General features: G+C 43.8%; 1 protein-coding gene across 1 annotated transcript; it reads left to right on the forward strand.

Moving 5' to 3' along the window:
• The first annotated feature begins 1938 nt into the window (after positions 1-1938).
• On the forward strand, positions 1939-19185 carry Mpzl3 (myelin protein zero like 3). Its single transcript, XM_051155722.1, has 5 exons — positions 1939-2066; positions 10172-10338; positions 14544-14754; positions 16562-16727; positions 19023-19185. The coding sequence occupies exons 1-5, from the start codon at positions 1991-1993 to the stop codon at positions 19183-19185; spliced, it is 783 nt and encodes a 260-aa protein (XP_051011679.1). The 5' UTR covers positions 1939-1990.
• The last annotated feature ends 1769 nt before the right edge of the window (positions 19186-20954 follow it).

Genomic DNA, 20954 nt, shown 5'->3' on the forward strand with positions numbered 1-20954 from the left:
TTAAGACAGGATATCAGTGTGTAGCTCTGGCTGTCCTGAAACTCACTTTGTAGGCCAGCCTGGCTTTGAAATCAAGAGATCCCACTGCCTCTGCCTTTCTAGTGCTAGGATTAAAGGCATATGCCACCATACCCTGGCCTAAAAGTTTTGAGACCTACTTTGAAGCTACAAGTTAGATCTGTGTTGTTGTTGTTGTTTTTTTTTTTTTATTGTGAATATAACAACTGAGTATTTCTTTTAACAGATGGCCCATGTATGTTTCATACTTGGAATAAAGTAGTTAAAAACTCACTAGGACTGTCTCCAGCAAACTTGTAGCTTGCGTCTTGTCTGAATACTCACAGGGTTTCACAGTCTTGTTCAGTGTCTCCTTTCTAAGAGCACTTTTGTACTGTAACTTATTTTTTTTATTATGCCCAAAGCATTGCGTAAATAAACCCTAGTAATAAAGAATTATGAATTCTATTATTTCCTTACATACAAATCTGCAAACTTCACATAGCAGTTAATAGAAAACAAAGGAATATGTTTTATCTTTGATCAAGTTTTCTTAGTAGAGACGGATGAGTAATGGATGAAATTAATTTCTAGTAGATGTATATTATTTCTGTAGACTTTACACGTTGCTTTGGAGAGCTGGGAAATGGGAAAATGATACCACACATTCTTTTCTTTCTGTTTTTTGAGATGGTTTCTTTGAGTAACTGCCCTGGCTGTCCTGAACCTCCTTTTTTAGATCTGGTCTCGAAGTCACAGAGATTCTGCTGCCTCTGCCTCTTGAATGCTGGGATTAAGGGCATGTGCCACCACCCCGGGAGATATACATTTAGAAGACTCATTCTTGAGTCTAACTCTAACCCCAATTAGGGTCTTACTATGAAGCCCACGTTGTTCTTGGTCCTGTTTCAGCCTTGCAGATCCTGGGCCTACAGGCTTTTGTCACACTGCTTGGCTTGGTTTGGGGGTATTTTAGAAGCAATGACAATAGTTTTCCACTCTTATTCTCGTCACAGAGAAAACTATCGTCTTTCAAGTCTAGTCAAGTATGCCAGTTGAAAATGTTGCCGTTATTAAATATTCCCAAAAGCTGAAGCCTTTTCCCCCTTCTATTTTCATTAACCATGGCAGCTCTAGGAGAATTGGATAACTACACTGGTTAAGCAGGGTCCTTTTCCACTTTTTTTCAGCGCATGTTAGCCTATCTATCTCATTTCACATCAAGTACGATGATAATGATCTTAATTTTGCAATACACAGATACACAAACCCTGGTTTCCTTCCCGCAAATACACACTGCAGTGATTTCACCATCTCTGCCACAGCTGTAATTTAATAAGCATCCAGTTCTGGATGATGTAATGGCTACATTAAAAGGAACACAAATGATGAAGCTTGTGGTTTTTTGTTTTGTTTTTTTTTCGAGACAGCGTTTCTCTGCGTAGCCCTGGCTGTCCTGGACTCGCTTTGTAGACCAGGCTAGCCTCGAACTTATGGCGATCCACCTGCCTCTGACTCCTTAGTGCTAGGACTAAAGGCGTGCGCTACCACGCCCAGCTGGAGCTTGCATGTATTTACCACAGCACCCAATAAAGATTTTTTATTTTGACCCTGTATGCTCGCTAATGTCTCCCTGAACTTCAAAATGTATGTGTATCTTATTTTTAGGGTTCAATATAGAGACTCTAAGAGATACTATTTCTGGTTTACAGTCGGAGGATCAAACGTTGTCCTTCAGAATCCATAAAAATAAAACCCTTTACCCAGTCTTTAGCCAATTTGAAGAAGGGCTTAATCAGATCCTTCCAGAGAGTCAAAGAATCGCTGGTCAGGGAAAGCAGGTGTGACTCTAGTAACAATCCATATCCATGATTGAGGTAAATCCGGGTGGCTATTTCAAAGATGACTCCTGCGAAGACGTCACTTCCGGTGCCACCTGCGTGGTCCCCGGGAGGCGTAAAGAGGGCGTGCAAGTGTCGGTAGAGCTGTCGGGATGCAGCAGCCGAGAGGAGCAGCTGTAGGCCGTGGCTGCGCTCTCTTTCCACTGCTGAGCATCTTAGTCGTCCAGGGTGAGTGCGCTAGCTGCTGGGTTCCACTTCCGGCTGGGGGGCGGTCAGGAAAGATGGTCGCTTTTCCGGTTCCGGGTTGGGGGTCTCAGGAAACCCCCCGCTCAGCTTCTGGGAGGGAAGGAGCGGGAGAGGGCGTGTGGGCTGATGTTCTTTCCCGTCTGGCACCACCCATTGCGGAGAGTTCGTTCCGGTCCGTCTCCGAGCCCGACCACATTGTGTGACTTGACGCTATCTTGGTGATAACCACGACGAAACCACAGCGAACTCAGGCTTTTGCGGACGCTCTCTGTTCTTGAGAGATTATCAGTGGTTATCAGCCAGGGTTCTGTATAGCTGTTACACGTTGTACCCTGGTCAGAAATGGGCAATTCTGTTTGTCCCAGTTATTTTGAGAGACACAATCATGACTGTAAAGGCTGGAAAAAAAGAACAAGAGGCGGGGAGGAAAATCATGACTTGGTGATTTTATTCAGGGACTTTGAAGTAAAACATTTTAGAGCAGGGGTACAGTGTGATTTTTCTTATAGCAGGCATATTGTTGAAAAAAAAAAAAAAAAAAGACAACTACCTTAGCGCTTTATAAACATTCTAAAATATAAGTCACAATCATCCTTTTGAAGCTCTATAATTTTTTAACTGTTCTCAGTCCAGTGTTGACATAATGACAACATTGTAAGAGTCGGATAATTTTGTTTTCATGCTATTCCAGATTTCTAAATTTCAATCCAAACTAATTAGCTTCATTTCAAGGTGCAAATATTTTCTGATTATTTCTTCTCTCTCTCTCTCTGTGTGTGTGTGTGTGTGTGTGTGTGTGTGTGTGTGTGTGTGTGTGATTTCTTAGGAAGACACAAACACACAGAGTTTTGGTAACATTTTCCTGCAAATAATGGGCATTTCTGAAAGAGTTTTTTTAGTGTTGTATAAATATGAACACAGTGGGTGGCTGGGTCTCATCAGGTAAGGTGAGGAAGTTTTTGTTTATCTGGTGACTAAATCTGCACGCTGCCAGCACACTCCATGATTCTCGCCAACTACCTATGTCATCATAAGTGTCCAGTTTTTCATCTGAGTTCTTTTTGTAATATAAGTCAGGTCTACTGTCATTTCATATAAACTCACTTTTTTTTTCTTTTTTTTAAACACAGCTAGGGTGTGTGGCGAGAAATGTTCAAATATTGTCCCACTGAGGAAAAAAAAAATCTAGAAATGGTGGGTCTTTTTGTAAATCTAGTGTCACTTCATACAGATGAACAGATCTAGCAAAACAAATGGTTCAAACATAAGTTGATTTTGGGGGGTTGGGGAGATGGAGCAGTGGGTGAAGGTGCCACGAAAGCCTGAAGACCGGGTTCTAGCTTCAGGATCTATATACAGGTGGAAGGAGAGAGTCACCTCAATAGAGTCACCTCTGGCCTCTACATATATGTACACATTCTAAGACGCTTTGTTGTTGTTTTTTTGCTTTTTGCTTTTGGTTTTTCTGAGACAGGGTTTCTCTGTGTAGCCTTGGCTGTCCTGGACTCGCTTTGTAGATCAGGCTAGCCTCAAATTCACAGCAATACACCTGCCTCTGCCTCCCGAGTGCTGGGATTAAAGGCGTGCGCTACCAAGCCCGGCTCTAAGAAGTTTTAAAGTTATTAATCTCTGTGTCTCAGTCCATCCAAGATATGACTAGATACGGTTTTATTTTTCTCACCCACCCCTCCAAGTCTTCTTGAAAAGATTTATATTTTGCCTTTAAAACGAACAAACAAAACTAACAAACTAACAAGCAAGCAAACAAACAAACCAGGGGGCTGGAGAGATGGTTCAGCAGTTAAAAGCACTTGCTGGTCTTCCACAGGACTCTGGTTTGAGTGCCAGCATCCACACAGTGGCTCACAATGGTTTGTAACTCCAGTCTTAGGCAATCAAATGCCCTCTCTGGTCTCCAGGGACACCAGACATGCAAGTTCTGTACATTCAGGCAAAACACGCAGACATATAAAAAAATAAAGGTTAAAAAAAAAGCACATAGATTTGTTTGTATGTAGTTCACATACTTGTTCAACCATTAAATATATAGTTTACTACTTTTGTTTTGTTTTGCTTTTCATGACAGAGTTTCTCTGTGTAACAGCGCTGCCTGTCCTAGACTGGCTTTGTAGACCAGGCTGGCCTTGAACTCACAGAGATCCATCTGCCTCTGCCTCCTGAGTGCTGACATTAAAGGCGTGCGCCACCATGCCCGGCTAGTTCAATACTTCTTAATATGCACTGTTATGCAACCATCATTGCAACCAATTTTGGGGCACTTTTATCATCCAAAAGAAAAATACCACACCCATTCCTACCTTCCTACAGGCTCTGGAAACTGCCAATCTATGATCTTTATTTATGCCTTTGTTTATTCTGGGTATCTCATAAAAAGTGAGCCAGGCAAGCCCCTTTGTGACTAGCTTTTTCCCACTGAGCGTGTTTGCAGTGCTTTCTCTGGTTGTTTGTTTGTTCATTTTGTCTCTTTTGAATAGTAAGTGATAGCTTTGCTTTCCCACTAGTGTTTATTTGCCACCCCTCTTCAGAGATAGAAACCCTTAAATTGATATCTTGTTTGAACTGGCCTTAAAATTTAATTCTGATCCTGCTTACTTCAGTTGGTTGAGTATATAGAAAGGATAGTCTGAGGGTCTGGGGACGTGGCCCAGGGTACGATGGTGCATGCCTAGCATTGGGGACATAGCCCAGGGTACGATGGTGAGTGCCTAGCATTGGGGACGTAGCCCAGGGTACGATGGTGAGTGCCTAGCAATGGGGATGTGGGAGAAGGAAGTTCAGGGTGATTCTCAGCTGCATAGTGAATAGGAACCTAACCTGAGAAACATGAGGCCCTGGCTGAGAACACAAGAGAAGGAGGAAAGAGGAGGGGGGAGCATTAATGATAGAGAGCTCAGTATTACACTTTTTAAAATATAAGTGAAAGAATATTCATTTAAGATGGAAGATTTGCATTTTTGAAAATGAGATGTGTAAAATTAGGGGCTTTGTTTTGTCGTGTTTAATTTCTTCCAGCTCTAAAGTTATTTCATTAGAAGGTGATTTTCTTTTCTCACCCTCTATTAAGTGGTTTTATTAATTTTCATGATATGTGTGTGGTTGGTTGTTTTATTTGGCCAAAATCAATATTAAGCCAGAGCATGGTGATCCCATCACTTGGGATGCTGAGGCAGGAGGATGGGATGTTGGAGGCCGCCAGCCTAGCCTTGGATACATAGCATGATCCTGTCTCAAGAAACAAAGTAAAATAAAACAAAAATTAAGTATCTGAAAGGATATTGTGCTAAAATGGGGAACTTTGAATGAATGCAACAGGATTAGAAAGAATAAAGAATGGATTTGATAGAAAGATAGAAATATGGAGAGGGAAGAGAAGGGTAGGAGAAAAGATAGCGAGAGAAGGACAGAGAGTGAGAGGGGGGAAAGAGATTGACTGACTGATTGATTGATTGATTATGGAGAGCTGGCTGGAGGAACTACAGAGGTTCTGATTTCTAAGTCTAGCCCAGATCTTGTCTTAGCTCTGAAGCAGGCTTTGGCAGCCACTTCCAATAATGGAATGACACAGTAAATGCTTTGGGCTCTACAGGCCCATTCACTGCTGTGTCATCTCAGTTTCTGCCAAGTGTACGGAAGCAGCCATATACACATCAGTGTGGTCGCATTCTAGTAAAACTCAGTTTACAGAAAGGTTGAAATGTCTTAGCTGCTCACTTGGAGACCACTGGAGAGACTGATTGGTTTAGCTGATCTGGGTTACCTGCAGAGCTGGTAGTAGGGTAACCGCTAATTACTATGAGTTTGCTTCTTTCGCATGAGAGCCATTTGCTTCCACTTGAGTCATGGGTCATAGGTGGCTGACCCCTGACATACTGTCTTTGACATTATCCCTTAGGTATCAAAGGGATGTAAACTTATGCAGAATCTTTCAGGGCTTTCCCTTACAAGCCTGGTTTCCCTCTTTCACCGAGTGGATTTTCTAAGTAGAAATGAAAGTCATTTATGACACCGTCCTTCCTAGCATCATTTTCTCGCGAGAACTGTGTGCATTTGTGTGATATTTTTTTCCTCCTTTAGTGGTGGCATAAGCCTTTAATCTCAGCACTCAGGAGGCAGAGGCAGGCGATCACTGTGAGTTTGAGGCTAGCCTGGTCTACAAAGTGAGTCCAGGATAGCCAGGGCTACACAGAAAAACCCTTTCTGGGGAGGGTGGGAGGAGAACTGATCTCTTCCTGACTGGGTGCGAACAGAAGCATTGAGAGAAGCATTGGAAATCTCATAATGAAGGCACAAAGGAGAGGATTAGTGGGCAGGGCAGTGAACACATGCTCTGACACTGGTAACCATGCTGATCCACCCAGTGTCTCCCTGCCTGCCTCCTTCCCTCTGAATTTTTGCCCTGATGGTGCTTGCATCTCATGGAGAAAATGGTATTTATAAATCAGGTGTAGTCATGACATAGGTGCTTGGGTAATATTGCATTATGGGAACTTCGAAGGACGAGCAAAAGAGCTTTAGGGAATTTGGAGAAGACATCGCAAAGTGGGCTGGTATGTGAGTTGGTGGCAAAAGCATGTGAATGTTGGGGTGTGGTGGGGAGCAACTCCAGCAGGATGGCAGGAATGAGGAGATCTTTCTAGACAAAGACATGTTCTAAGAAAAACATAGAGACATGAAAGGATGCAGCATGTTTGGAAATGACTGGACAGCCTGGCATAGTGAAAAGGGTAGGATGTAGCTGGCAGGTGTCTGAGAAAGACCATTCTTATTTAGGTTTTAATCCACAGCCCCAACAGGGAATTAGTTCAGGTTTTTTTTTTTTTTTTTTTTTTAGTATGTGTGGTGTCTGCTTTGATACTAATAATTAATATCTGTTAAAAGTTTTTAATCTTGGTAGGGGTTCGAAGTTTATTGCATGTATTGTCCTTGGCTGGTGCCATTGTTTGAGCAGGACCCCTGGGCCCCAGATCCACCTGTCATAATGTTCTACTTGTAGGTTTCTAGGACCCTCTGGGTCCTTCTATTTCCCCATTCTCCCTTGCTTCTCTCACCTAGAGTCCCAATAGGAAGTCTTCCCCTCTGTAAACTTCAAATGCCTACCCAGATCTAGCCAATGGACAGGACATTCTCCACAGTTGAGAGTGGGGACTGACTTTCACACGAACTCTGGTACCCCATATTTGACCACGTCCCTTGGATGGGGAGGCCTGGTGGCACTCAGATGAAGGATAGCAGGCTACCAAGAAGAGACTTGATACCCTATAAGCATATACAGGGGGAGGAGGTCCCCCTCAGTCACAGTCATAGGGGAGGAGAGTAAGGGAAAAATGGAAGGGAGGGAGGAATGAGAGGATACAAGGGATGGGATAACAATTGAGATGTAATATGAATAAATTAATAAAATATATTTTAAAAAGTTTTTAATCTCAAGCTGGGTGGTGGTGACGCATACCTTTAATCCCAGCACTTGGGAAGCAGAGGTAGGCGGATTGCTGTGAGTTCAAAGCTAGCCTGGTCTACAAATTGAGACCAGGACAGCTAAGGCTACACAGAGAAACCTTGTCTCAAACCTGCTTCCCCCCAAAAAGGTTTTAATATCAAGAGCTCTACTAAGAATTCTATGTGTACTTGTTTGTTTGTTTATTTATTGTGGTACTAGGGAGAGAACACAGGGCCTTACACCATTCCACCGCTGAGCTGTATCTAGGCCCGTGGATGTGTACAGTGTGTTGGATGTTCACAGAGATCCTAGGAGGGTCAATCTTTCCATTCACCAAATGGACAACTGTGGCCTGAGCAGCTCAGGGAGCTGTGACCTCGCTCTCACCAGACGTCAGATGGGCTGGAGCTTGGTGCCGTTGCGGCTAAGTTCAAATCTACTCCTTTAACTTCTAGATTGTATTTATGTTTTAGGCTAAAAACATAGGATGAGGGCCATGTGTAGTTTGTGGGTTCATTCCACCTTTCAGGTTTTAAACCTGACTCTCCAGTACTGAATAGGAGTTTTCTTCACGTTGCTGAGTCAGGAGCGAGAGCTTGAGAATGAAGGCTTTCTCTGGCAGAGAAATGAGCATTTACAAAGGCATATACCAAGTGACAAACAGCGTGGCAGTCAGAAAGAATGCTGTATTAGGAACCAGATGGCCATCATTTTTGAGATGGGTCAGATTCCTATTAAAGGCCTTATTAGTGAGCGCTGCCTTGTTCTCCACCTTTCAGGAGGAATGTGACCAGACTAGATTGTCCAGAGAGGAGTGAGAAAATGATTCAAAGCTATCGGAGGTAAAGACTCTGGGACAGTGACTCAGAATGCCAGCGGTAGGAAAAGTCACGAGCCTATAGGAGAAAGAGAAGGCGGTATCAGCAGGCATGGGGCGTTTGCTCCAAGTAGGTAGGCTTTCTGGGTGTTGTACGTGTTTTAACCCATTTAATCCTCACACTGACCTGGAGGTAAGCCCCATTTCCGCCCTATTGAGCAAGCTGGAGGAGTAAGGCAACGTGCTGAGCTGCTCAGGGCCAGCCACAGGGCTGGGGTTTGAACCAGCTCAGAGCTTCTGACACCTTTGTGTTCAATCCTTACATTGTCCTGCCTGTGCCACAAGGACGACTGGATTCCAGGAAGGGTGTGGATTTGCTCTTTTCTGAAATCTTGCTGTGCTCTTTGCCCTTGGCTATGAGAAGAATCTTGGCTTACTGAGCCAGAGAAGGAAGCAGGAAAAGCAAAGGATGGTGTTTTAATTTCCTAAAACATGGCTGTCCAGTGGGAGGTACATTTTTTTCACTGCTTTCCCAACATCACAGGAGATCAGTTGGAAGAAAGTACCAGTTTTTTTTCTCTCTTTCTTGTAGTGCCAAAGATGGAAAGACCATACTCTGCAGGCTTTAAAAATGATGTCTTACTTTTACATTGCAGAACATGTTCAATTATATATATTTTTCCTCTCCATAATTTCCTTTGTTTTCTTTATGTTAAGTGTAGAACCTAGGACCTTCCAAGTTAAGGCAGGTGCTCTGCCATTGAACTATACCTTCAGCCAGCCCTCCATAATTTACTTTTAATAGGTGTGTGATTCATTAACTGGCTTTAGGTAGAGGGAGCATAGCTGGGCGTGGTGGTGCATGCCTGTAATCTCAGGACTTAGAAGGCTGAGTCAGGAGAACTGTGAGTTTAGGCCAGACTGGGCTATATAGCAAGGCTGTGTCTCAAAAGGAGGAGGAGGAGGAGAGGAGGAAGAAGATGCGTTAGCAAGAAGGATCATCAGTGTTGAGCACTTAGTGTCCTTCCAGAGGACCTGGTATTCAGTTCCCAGTACCCACATCATGTGACTCACAAGCCTTGTAACTCCAGCTCCAGGGGATAATGCCTCTTGCCTCCATAGGCACCACGGGTACCAGCACTCTTGTGGACGTACCCATACACAGATACAGAGATACAGAGACCACACACACACACACACACACACACACACACACACACACACACACACACTTAAAAAGAATAAAAACAAATTCTTTTTAAAAAAGAAGAGGAGGGAAAGACTAGTTAGAACCTTCTAGGATAGTTTTAAAAGTAAATTTCCGATTTGTATTTTCTATCCTCATTTTGCTGCTGGTTGAGATACTGGTAGCTTCATGCTGTGACCATACTGTGTTTGCTTGATTCTCCTAGACCTCATAAAGGCTGCTGTATATGGAACATGCATGTGGGGGGGGGAGGGATTGGGGAGGGCACAGGATGGGAAGGAGTGGGTATTGCTGCCTTTCAGTTATCATGAGCAACCCTTACTAATTAACTACAAGCCTATGTTTGGAAAAATGCTAGTGTGGTTAGGTGTTTAATTTTTGCTCCAGTGTTTACTATGATTGAAGACTATGAAATGATAAGTGTTATTCAAGATTATTAGATCTTAGCTCCTTCTTCCTTGTGGATTTGTCTGAAAGTTCACTGATGGCTCTGGCTTTTTGGGGGAGATCCCAAAAAATGATTCAGAACCTCTGTAGTGTTCACTCACATTTGCAGACCCCAACAAAATGAATGCATTGTAAGTGTCTGGGCTTGCTCCCATTAGGTGTACGCACTGTCCTTTCTTTGGAGATAAGTGCAGATGCTCACGTCCGAGGATACGTTGGAGAAAAGATCAAGTTGAAATGCACCTTCAAGTCCTCTTCAGAGGTCACTGACAAACTGACCATAGACTGGACGTACCGCCCTCCCAGCAGCAGCCGCACAGAATCTGTAAGTGTGGGCTTTCCAGAAGCTTACTCGAGTACTTGGCATGCTGGCACACACCAGTAATTTCAGCATTAGTGAGGTAGGAAGAGCAGGGATTCAAGGCCATCCCTCAGCAGCACAGCAGGTTTGAAGCCAGCTTGATCTACATTTAAAATAAAAAAAAGAAAGCCTGTGCCATAGTTCAGGGAGTAAAGGAATGTGCTGTGAAAGCCTGATGGCCTGAGTTCGATTCCTGAAACCCACAGTGGAAGGGAAGAGCTGACTCTCAAAAGTTGCCTTCTGACTTCCATGTATACACCATAGCACTATGGATCCTACGTGCACACATACACGCATGTACACATGCACACACACACACACACACACTCATACACATGTACACACATGCACACATACATACACGAATGTGCACACACATATCTCAAATACAGTTAAACTTAGAAAAATATATAAAAGAAACTTTTAGGCCCTCTGGAGTGAGCCAGGCTTCTGACTCATATGATATTTGTTTAATCACATAGAGCCTTTCAGTCTGACATGTAAGACTCTTGTACGTTACCTTCAAGGAAAAAAATGGTCAGAAACCAAGAGGAAATGTGGTTTAATTTTGTTGCCTTGTTGTTTCCTTCTGTGTGGCGTTACAACTTTTAGATCTGTTGTCCTAAAGAGGACATGGGCTGCAGGAATTCTCCACTCACATCACAGACACCCTTTTTCTGAAAGCTGCTGTCTCAGTGGGTGTGTCTGTCTGAGAATCCATGCTCTGTAGCTTTACCTTGGCTTCTTCACTGGTTGTGTAAACACCTACAGTGATTTATATAACAGCCATGAAGGAAACGGTGGCATGTTGTACTGGTGACAGATGCCATTGGTGACAGATGGTCTTGCAATATTAAAAGCAATATACTTTAGTCACACTTATAAAGCATATTTATGGTTCAAATTCCATTATGGGTGTTTATTTAGAGATTACAATGCTGTAATGTGTACAACATGGTATATATTATAGTTCTCTTTATAGTTCCATCAGTTGCCTTAGGTCAGGTGGCGGCTGCTTAAGAATGCATTTGCATTGGGCCTGGAGAAATGGCTCAGCAGTTAAGAGTACTTTGTTCTTCCAGAGAACCTGGGTTCAAGTCCCAGCATCCTGTAACTTCAGTTCCAAGGAGATCAGAGGCCCTGTTCTGGCTTCCATGGGTACCAGTCATGTACTGTACACAGACATACAAACATATGGGCAAAACACCCATACATAAAATTGTTAGAAAAAGAATGTCATAGACATATATATAAATTGGATCTATGTATCTATCTATCTATGTATCTATCTATCATCTATCTGTATATGCATGCCACTTCAAGGTACGGAGGTGAGAGGACAACTTGCAGAATTCTCTCCTTCCAGAGAGGGTTGAACTCAGGCCATCAGGCGTAGTGGCAGGGTGCCTTTACTCCCTGAGCCATCTCACTGTCCCTAGACTGGATTTTGGAAAGTGCTCTTTATTCTGTTTTCCTTCATTGGAAGAGAGATTACCTTTCATCTTAGTGAGCACGCTTTGAATTGTGCATTAGGAGCTGTTACTGAGTGCCTGGTGTGGCGTGGGGCGAGGCAGACAACTGTAGCGAAGGAAACAAGGCTGTAGTCAAGGGTCCTGTTGCTTTAGATTTAAAATAGTTTGCTTTATTCTGAATTGTGGGGAAGCTATGGCTGACCTTATTTGGCTCTGCTTCCTTGTCCAAAACTAGGGCAGAGCAAGCAATAGGAGCTTCTTGGGTGAGAAACCTTATATGCCAACAGCGCTTCTAGAGTGCTGTTCTGTGAAGTGGGTCGCGAGAAGCAGCGAGCTCTTCTGAGTTGCGACAGGGGCGTTTAAGTGTCTTGTAACTCAGGGGTTCAGTGGTGTGCTTTGTCTGGCTGACGAAGGAGTCAGGATTGCAGCTCACTAATTTAACATGTAATTCACGAGTTAGATTAACCTGCAAGGTCGGTGAGGGACTTTTAATGATAGGCCTTGGTTTTCAGAGACAAGATTTTGCCCTGTGTGTCTGTTTTTGAACTTGGTGTATAATCCAGGCCGGGCTCACATTCACAGCACTCCCCCTGCCTTGGCCTCCTAAGTACCGGGAGCACGGGCACTCCCCGTCATGTTGTCTTGGTGGGCTTCTCTTATCGCCCTCTTTGCTCTCTTTGGAACACTTGTCACATATGCATTAGTGTGGTGCCCATTGCAGTCTGTTCCTCCACATACCCAGAACATGGGATGCACCCTAAGTATCCGTGGTGAATTCTTGATGAAATTAACCAGTGAGCGATTCATCATCTTCTCTGAGGAATTGCTCTTTAAAATTGGGCAATTTGGTGGTTGGAAACATCTGCTATCCTAAGGGAGAAGGTACCAGGGAAACAAAGCAAGAGGAAAGCCTCCTGCTTTGCATAAGAGTCCTGTCATTTGTCATATGTGTCTGTCACACCTTCTGGTGTAAATATGTGCTTTTGGGGCCAAGTGTCAGAGCACCAAGTCCAAAGCGGTATCGTCTTAATAAAGCAGATACTCATCAGGCGTTTGACTCGAGGTTTGTGTTAACTGTTACGGGAGATAACCAGAGAGAGGTTGGATTGTGTTACACCCACCCAGTGATTAGGAAAGTAAAAATCTCCCTTTGTCACTGGGCCTTTGAGTAACTTGTTCCATGTTTTTATTTGGGTCTTGTTTCTCTTCCTATAAGTTCAGGGTAATTACACCTGCCTCCCATAGGCTGGTGTTAGAAGGGCCAAGTGAGTAAACATGTGAAAGTCATCTGCAAACTATGATAAACAGACATTGGGTGTTTCTTTAGGGTGCAGTTTCCCTACTTTGGCACTGTTGACAGTTAAGCCTGTGGGACTGTCTAAAGGGAAGCTTAGCGGTGCCCTTGATTTCTTTCTACCCAGTAGGTGCCTGAAACTCACACCCCTAGTTGCAACAACCAAAGTGCACCGAGGAAACAGATAAACTGATTAAGCTGCAGGAAAAAAATACCTGAGCAGGCATTTCTCAGAAGGAACAAAATCAATGGTCAGCAGATGAATGACAAAATCTCTATGTTTCCGGTTATAAAGGAAGTAAAAATAAAACTGTACTGAGCTATCGTCTCACAGGCCACCAAAAATGCTATTACAAAATAGGCAAATTGTGGGGCTGGATAGATGGCTCAGTGGTTAAGAGTGCACACTGCTCTTGCAGAGGACCGGAGTTTGGTTCCCAGCACCACGTTGGGTGGTTTGCAGTGGCCTCTAACTCTGGCTCCAGGGCATCTTGATGTCCTCTTCTGGTCTCTGTGGGCATCTACACACATAATGATGAATAATAAAAGTTAAATCTTACAAAGACAAATTACAATAAGGATTGGCACAGGTTGGAAAAGGGAAATGTACTCACATAAATAATACAGCTACTTTAGACAACAGCATGGCAGTTCCTCAGAAACAAAACTAGCCAGGCGAGAGCGTAGCGTGCGCAAGGCCCAGGGTTCAGTTCTCAGCATCACACCAAAAAGTCCACATTGTGTTCTACAAATATACACATTATTATTTGTCAATTGGAAAGAAATACATTTAAAACTTGTTGAAAAAAAAAAAAAAAGAATCTATTCATTTTGTGAAATGTTTTGTGGAGAGTGAAGTTGCCCCTGCTTGAGAGAACTTTAGGAAGAATTTATTTTTGAATCTGTGTGTGTGTGTGTCTGTGTGTGTGTGTGTCTGTGTGTGTGTGTGTGTCTGTGTGTGTGTGTGTCTGTGTGTGTCTGTGTGTGTCTGTGTGTAGGTTCCCTCAGAGGCCAGGAGTGTGGAATCTGCTGGAGCTGGAGTTGCAGGTGATTGCGAACTGCCCGATGTTGGTGCTGAGAACTGACTTGAGGTCCTCTGGAAGGACAGTGTTCTTAGCCACTGAGCCATATCTATAGCCATCGAAAATATTTGAGGGTTGAGATCCCAAGACTTTCTCATCAATCCTTTTTTGGATCAGTTTTATTAACCTGTCTTTCTAAGGTAGGGGTGAGAAAAGCATTAAAAAACAACAACAACAACAACAACAACAACAACAACAACAAAAAACAACCAGGGAAAAGAAGACCTTTTTATACAATTCATTTTAACATTGGACCAGCTCAGCTTTTCATTTCATTGTGTTTCCAAGTTAACCTTTTCTCTCATGATGTTGCTTTCTTAGATTTTTCATTATCAGTCTTTCCAGTACCCAACTACAGCAGGCACATTCAGAGACCGGATTTCCTGGGCGGGCAATGTCTACAAAGGGGATGCATCCATAAGCATCAGCAACCCCACTCTAAAGGACAACGGGACCTTCAGCTGTGCTGTGAAGAACCCTCCAGACGTGTACCACAATATCCCCCTAACAGAGCTTACGGTCACAGAAAGGGGTAAGCTGCCGACTGCCGGTCTCCTGCAGTGCTGGGACTCTTCTGGTCCTTTCTAGAACACACCAGTTGACTAAGAGAATTACTGTGTCAAAGTTGTCTTCATATGCCTGTTAAGACTAATTTTTAATGGTGGCTTATGCCTTTAATCCCAGCACTTGGGAAGCAGAGGCAGGTGGATTACTGTGAGTTCAAGGTCAGCCTGGTCTACAAAAAGAGTTCCAGGACACCAGGGCTATTACACAGAGAAACCCTGTCTCAAAAAAAAAAAAAAAAAAAAAAAAAAAAAAAAAAAAAAAAAAGATTAATTTAAAAAACATTTTTAAAGCTTTATTTTGTGTGTTGGTGTGAGCATATATGAGTGTGCACATGTATGTGTGAGAACAGTGTAGGTCAGAAGGCAACTTGTAGGCATCCGTAGAAACATCCTTAAACTATCTAACCAGCCATTAGGATGTATTTTAAATTTGAAAACTGAATATTCTCTTTCAACGTTATCATAGTCTCTGCATTGTCTTTTTTGCTTTATCTTCAGGTGACCAAATGTCTTGTGTTTGGAATGTTGGGTAATTCCCCAAGTTAATGACGGTGATTATGTGCAGTGTAGAAGTCATTCCAGTTGCTTTGCTAGGTTCATGTTACAGTTGTGTGACTGATCCTGCGATGCGTGCTCCCTTTGAGGATGGGCGGCATTGCATTTCTTTTAGGTTACAAAGAGCAGCAGTTCCTTTCTCCTGTGGAGATGGGTTGCGAATGATTTTTTTTCAACATATTCCTCGGCTGATCATTGAGTGGTTATTTGAGTTTGAAACTGGATTTGAGCCAAAGTCATAGAGATACATTATGAGTCACTATAACCGCCTTACCATTTCTTGGGGTTTCCCTCCCTCCTTTATTTCCTCCTGTCTGCCCTGCCCTTTCTCCCGCCTTTCCCTCTCTCCCCTCCTCCTTGTTTTCTTTGTCAAAATTGTCATCCGGTTTGACAATAACCCAAAGCACATTTATATCATCACACTGCTGGCAAGAATAGGTTTTGTTTTTCTAGAAGGCAGTTTAGTAATAAAAGTCATTTTTCTTAAAATTATATTCCCATAAGAAAACAGAGCTAAACACTAGGGTTTATATACAAGGATGGTCATCCCAATATGACTTGTAAAGTCAAGGAATTTGAAATAACTTGAATGTTCAAAGTTAGAGAATTGATTTGCTTGTTGATCCAGTATGGTATAGTACTAAGCATCATATTTAGAAGACTTTTTTATTTATTTGGGTTTTTTGGACAGCATCTCACTATGTAGCTCTGGCTGTCCTAGAACTTACTTTGTAGACCATCAGGCTGACCTTGGACTCACGGTGATGCACCGCCTCCCTCCCAGTGCTGGGGTTAACAGTACATGCTACCACCCTGGTAGAAGGACCTTTATAATTAAGACCTTCTTTTGTTTTGTTTTATTTTTTTGAGACAGGGTTTCTCTGTGTAGCCTTGGCTATCCTGGACTCCCTTGGTAGACCAGGCTGGCCTCACAGAAATCCACTTGCCTCTGCCTCCCAGAGTGCTGGATTATAGGCATGTACCACCACACCCTGCTTAATCAGGACCTCTTTAATCACACAAGAATGAGTTGGTAGCTTAGCAATGCGTTACTTGTAGGCAATGGAATTATGTGTACATGTGTGTGCTTCTTATACTTTTTATATTTTCTATGTTGAACTTGTCCCATTTGTAATTAGAAGTGTGAGCAAAGGCATGGAATTGGAAGACGCCAGCGCCCAATCTGAAGTCACAGACCTCTCTTGGTTTTCCCTACAGGTTTTGGCACCATGCTGTCCTCTGTGGCTCTTCTCTCCATCCTTGTCTTCATCCCGTCGGCGGTTGTGGTCATTCTGCTGCTGGTGAGAATGGTGAGGAAGGCAACGGGGGCGAACAAGAGGAGCAGGTCTGGATATAAGAAGTCTTCCATTGAAGTTTCCGATGAGTAAGTCCCACTGGAGCCCCCAGCAGCGAACCCGGTTCCTTCCCCAGTCCTGCTCTGGGGCAGCCCTGCTCTGGGGCAGCACCCATACCCCATGCCCACACACATTTTTCTCCCTGGCCCCGGGACTGAGATTTCCTTCCAAATGCCATCATTCCATGAGGACAGTCAGAAGGAAGATCAGAGCGACATTTTGTGGGTATTGTCACGGAGGGCGGGACTGGCAGGGCGCCTCGGCTTCTTCACACCATGCAGTTCTGCACACATGTTTGGAGCAAATATCCCACTCTCTCAAAATTAAAATAAAACTCCCAGTCATAATTTTCTCTTTTACTTTTTTTTTTTTTGTACTGAGCTAATATCTCCTAACAGAATATGCATAGGCAGTGAAGAGAATAACCCTGAAGGACGAAGGAAATTTAAATAAGTGTGTGCTATTCTTGGTCAGCATATGCTCTGAAAGGATAAAGGGCCGTGGTTATGGTCTTAAGTCACTGTTCTATTGCTGTGAAGAGATGTTAATGCCGAGGCAACTGTAACAAGAGACATCATTTATTTGGGGCTGGCTTTCAGTGTCAGAGGCTTAGTCCATTATCATCATGGCAGGAAGCATGGCAGTAGGCATGGGACATCCTAATCTGTAGGCAGAGACTCAGAGACAGACAGACTAGGTTTAGCATGGGTTTTTTGAAACCTTAAAGCCCACCCAACTGAAACACTTCTTCTGACAAGGCCACACCTCCTAATCCTTCTAATCCCATCAAAGAGTTACTCCCTGGTAACTAAGTATTCAAATACATGAGCCTGTGGAGGCCAGTCTTATTCAGAAGCATTTACTAACTGCCATTCGCCATTCTGCCAATGAGCAGGCACAATCCAGTAGTTTCCCAGGAAGAGAGTTACTTCTTAAAAGGAACACAAACCTACATTAAAATGTAAAGTTCTATAGCTGGCATGATGGTCTCTACCTTTAATCTCAGCACTCAGGAGCCAGAGACAGGCAGATTTCTGTGAGTTCAAGGCCAGCCTGATTTATATAATGAGTTCCAGGCCAGCCAAAAATACATAGTGAGACCCTGTCTCAACAAAAAAATTATGTGACTTTCCCATTGTCTGTGAAAGGGCTCTTGGAGACCTAACGGTGAGGGAGTCTTACTTTGGAAATTCTAAAGTTTTCTTTCAGCCTATGTGTATATTTATTTACTGGAGAAAGACTTCCCTTTTCAAGCAATCTGTAACACACGCGCACGTGTGCAGGGGACGGTTAAAGAACATACCAATGTCTGTTTCTAAGGACAATATATAAAACCCTTTGTGCTCTGATCTCAAGTCACATTGTTTTCATTTGTTCTTTCTCTCAGTCCAACTATAGTCAGCTTATGTTTTACAGTACACATATATATTTTATAGTTATTCATGTGTGTGTGTGTGTGCGCAAGTATCTGTCTATCTGTGTATATCTACATATGCATTCATCTATTCATCTATACATTTTTTTTCTCTCCCACTCCAACATTCATAGGATCACCCCTTTCCTTTCTTGTTTGTCTGGAAGCTTTCTTACCCGCTAGGACCTGGTGAACTGTCCCCTTCTCATCATGCTCCTTGAGTCCTGAACAGCGCACTGGTCCCTCCCTGCCCTGTGCTGCATGGCAGTTCTACCTAACTTTAGGACATGATCGTATTGTAATTCAGTACCTGCTAGTTCTTACAGTTCTCGTCCACATGGGATTGGGAGCTCATCAACAGACCGGGTTCTGTTCCCCTGTGCCCCGCACCTCCCCAGCATGGCACCTCTGCTGTGGCTGGTGTTTTGTTCCCTCTGTACCCCCCACCCCCCAGCATGGCACCTCTGCTGTGGCTGGTGTTCTGTTCCCTCTGTACCCCCCACCCCCCGGCATGGCACCTCTGCTGTGGCTGGTGTTCTGTTCCCTCTGTACCCCCCACCCCCCGGCATGGCACCTCTGCTGTGGCTGGTGTTCTGTTCCCTCTGTACCCCCCACCCCCCGGCATGGCACCTCTGCTGTGGCTGGTGTTCTGTTCCCTCTGTACCCCCCACCCCCCGGCATGGCACCTCTGCTGTGGCTGGTGTTCAGTACTTTTCTGAGTGCATGGTGGTGGTTAGCTGCTACCTATCTAGCACTCACTGGCTGTTCTGACACACATTTATTCCTTACTTCTCCCTAACGACTCTGTTTAAGGGTTTGCAATAAAACCAGACTCCCGTGACTTCAGTACCTGAGCTGAGACCTGTCCCTGGTGCTGGCATTTGAGTTTGGTTTTGCATTCTTTCCACAGCACTGACCAGGAAGACAGCAATGACTGCGTGGCAAGGTTTTGTGTCCGCTGTGCGGAGTGCCTGGTAAGTGCCCTGCGTGGTGTTTTCTCATCTTCCTGCCTATTTGAAGGGTCCTTTGCTCTCAAGAACAGCGCAACATGCAAGCTAGTGCAGGGAGTATGAACCAGGGTTTCTAGGAACCCCTACCAACTCTCAACTTGATTTTTTTTTTAATTTAGATTTTTTTTTTTTTAAGTATAAGAATGTTTTAGCTGCATACATTTTGTGTACCACCTGTACACCTGGTGCCTGCTGAGGTTAGAAGAGGGCATTTGACTGCCTGCAACTGGTGTTACAGATGGTTGTGAGCCACCGTGTAGGAGCTGGGAACAAAACCAGGTCATCTGCAAGAGCAACACGTGCTCCTAACTGCTGAGCCCTCGCCCTTGCCCCCATTTTAGCAGTAACATTTACTTACTATTTATTTATTTATTTATGTTGCATGAATGCGTGGAGGTCAGAGGTCAACTTGTGGGAGTTGGTTCTCTCCTACATGTGGGCACAGGAACTAATCTCACGTTATCAGTCTTGATAGCAAGCTTTTTTATCCACTGTCCATGATTTTATTTTCTGTCTCATGGGTATAAAATTATGTCTTTAAGTTTATTTGGTTTTTTTGTTTTTTTGACAGGGTTTTTCTGTGTAGCCTTGGTTGTCCTAAACTTGCTTTGTAGACCAGGCTGGCCTCAAACTCACAGTGATCCACCTGCCTCTGCCTCTCAAGTGCTGGGATTAAAGGCGTGCGCCACCACACCTGGCATGTTCTTAAGTCTAAAGAGGGGACTATGTAAGCTATTGACTGAGAAAAAATCCAAACAAATAAAAACAACCAACTAACCAAAAAAGAACCTCCCTCGTGCCAAAACAAACAAACAAACAAACAAACAAAAAACCAAACCAAACCAAACAAAACAACTCTGGTGCTTTTAAGGAAGTCAGAACGTACAAACTTTTAGACACTTTGATGAATTGGCGTCACTTATCACCTTATTGTAAGGTCTCCATCTTGACTTAAACCTCAAGAGGCTGTGTCCCTCTCTGAGCGCACGCAGTGACACAGGCTGGTGTAGCTGTCCCAGGATCTAAGGAGGCAGGAGACTCTGATGTGGGGCCTCGAAGTCAACTTGTGACTGAATGTGAAGCATGCCTGTCATCTTTGTGCTTACTGCCAAACTCCACAGGTCACCTGATGAGCTCGGCCCTGTCACTCACTGGGCTTCTTGTCACTGCTCTGATTTCTGTGAGCTTGAGTCTCCTGTGTGAGCTGAGAAAACGTTGTTAGTCTATGTAGAAGGGCCTGGTACCAGTTCTCCATGCTTTAAATACTTTGATAACACAAATAAGGGAGTCATTAGCCACATTTCTTGTTTTAATTCATTCAATGATTACTTACTGGCATCTGACATGTGCCATGTGCCCCATTATACATGGTGGAGGAAGTGAGTAAAAAACAAAGTTCTTCTAAGGAAGGATGCAGAGAACTAGGGCAGTGGGTGGAGAGTGCTGTGTGTTGAGAGTTACTCTCTATGGTGGGCACATTTCATTGCTGCTGTGGATGAGCCAACAGAGAAGGAAGAATTGATGGAGAGAGAGAGAGAGAGAGAGAGAGAGAGAGAGAGAGGGTAGAATTGCTGAGTTGACACTAGGAGGTATCACGGGAGGACACAGTAGCTGTAGATAAAGGCATAAGAACAGCAGAGAAAAGCTGGGCACAATGGCGCACACACCTCTAATCCCAGCACTCCAGAGGTAGAGAGGTAGAGGCAGGCTTCCTGGTCTACAGAGCATGTTCCAGGACAGCCAGGGCTACACAGAGAAACTCTGTCTCAAAAAACAGACAAACAAACAAAGGAACAAACTGGACAGTAGAGAGGCCAAGCAGATAAGGCCAT

The sequence above is a fragment of the Acomys russatus genome, chromosome 14 (assembly GCF_903995435.1).
Source record: "Acomys russatus chromosome 14, mAcoRus1.1, whole genome shotgun sequence".
Taxonomy (NCBI): Eukaryota; Metazoa; Chordata; class Mammalia; order Rodentia; family Muridae; genus Acomys; species Acomys russatus.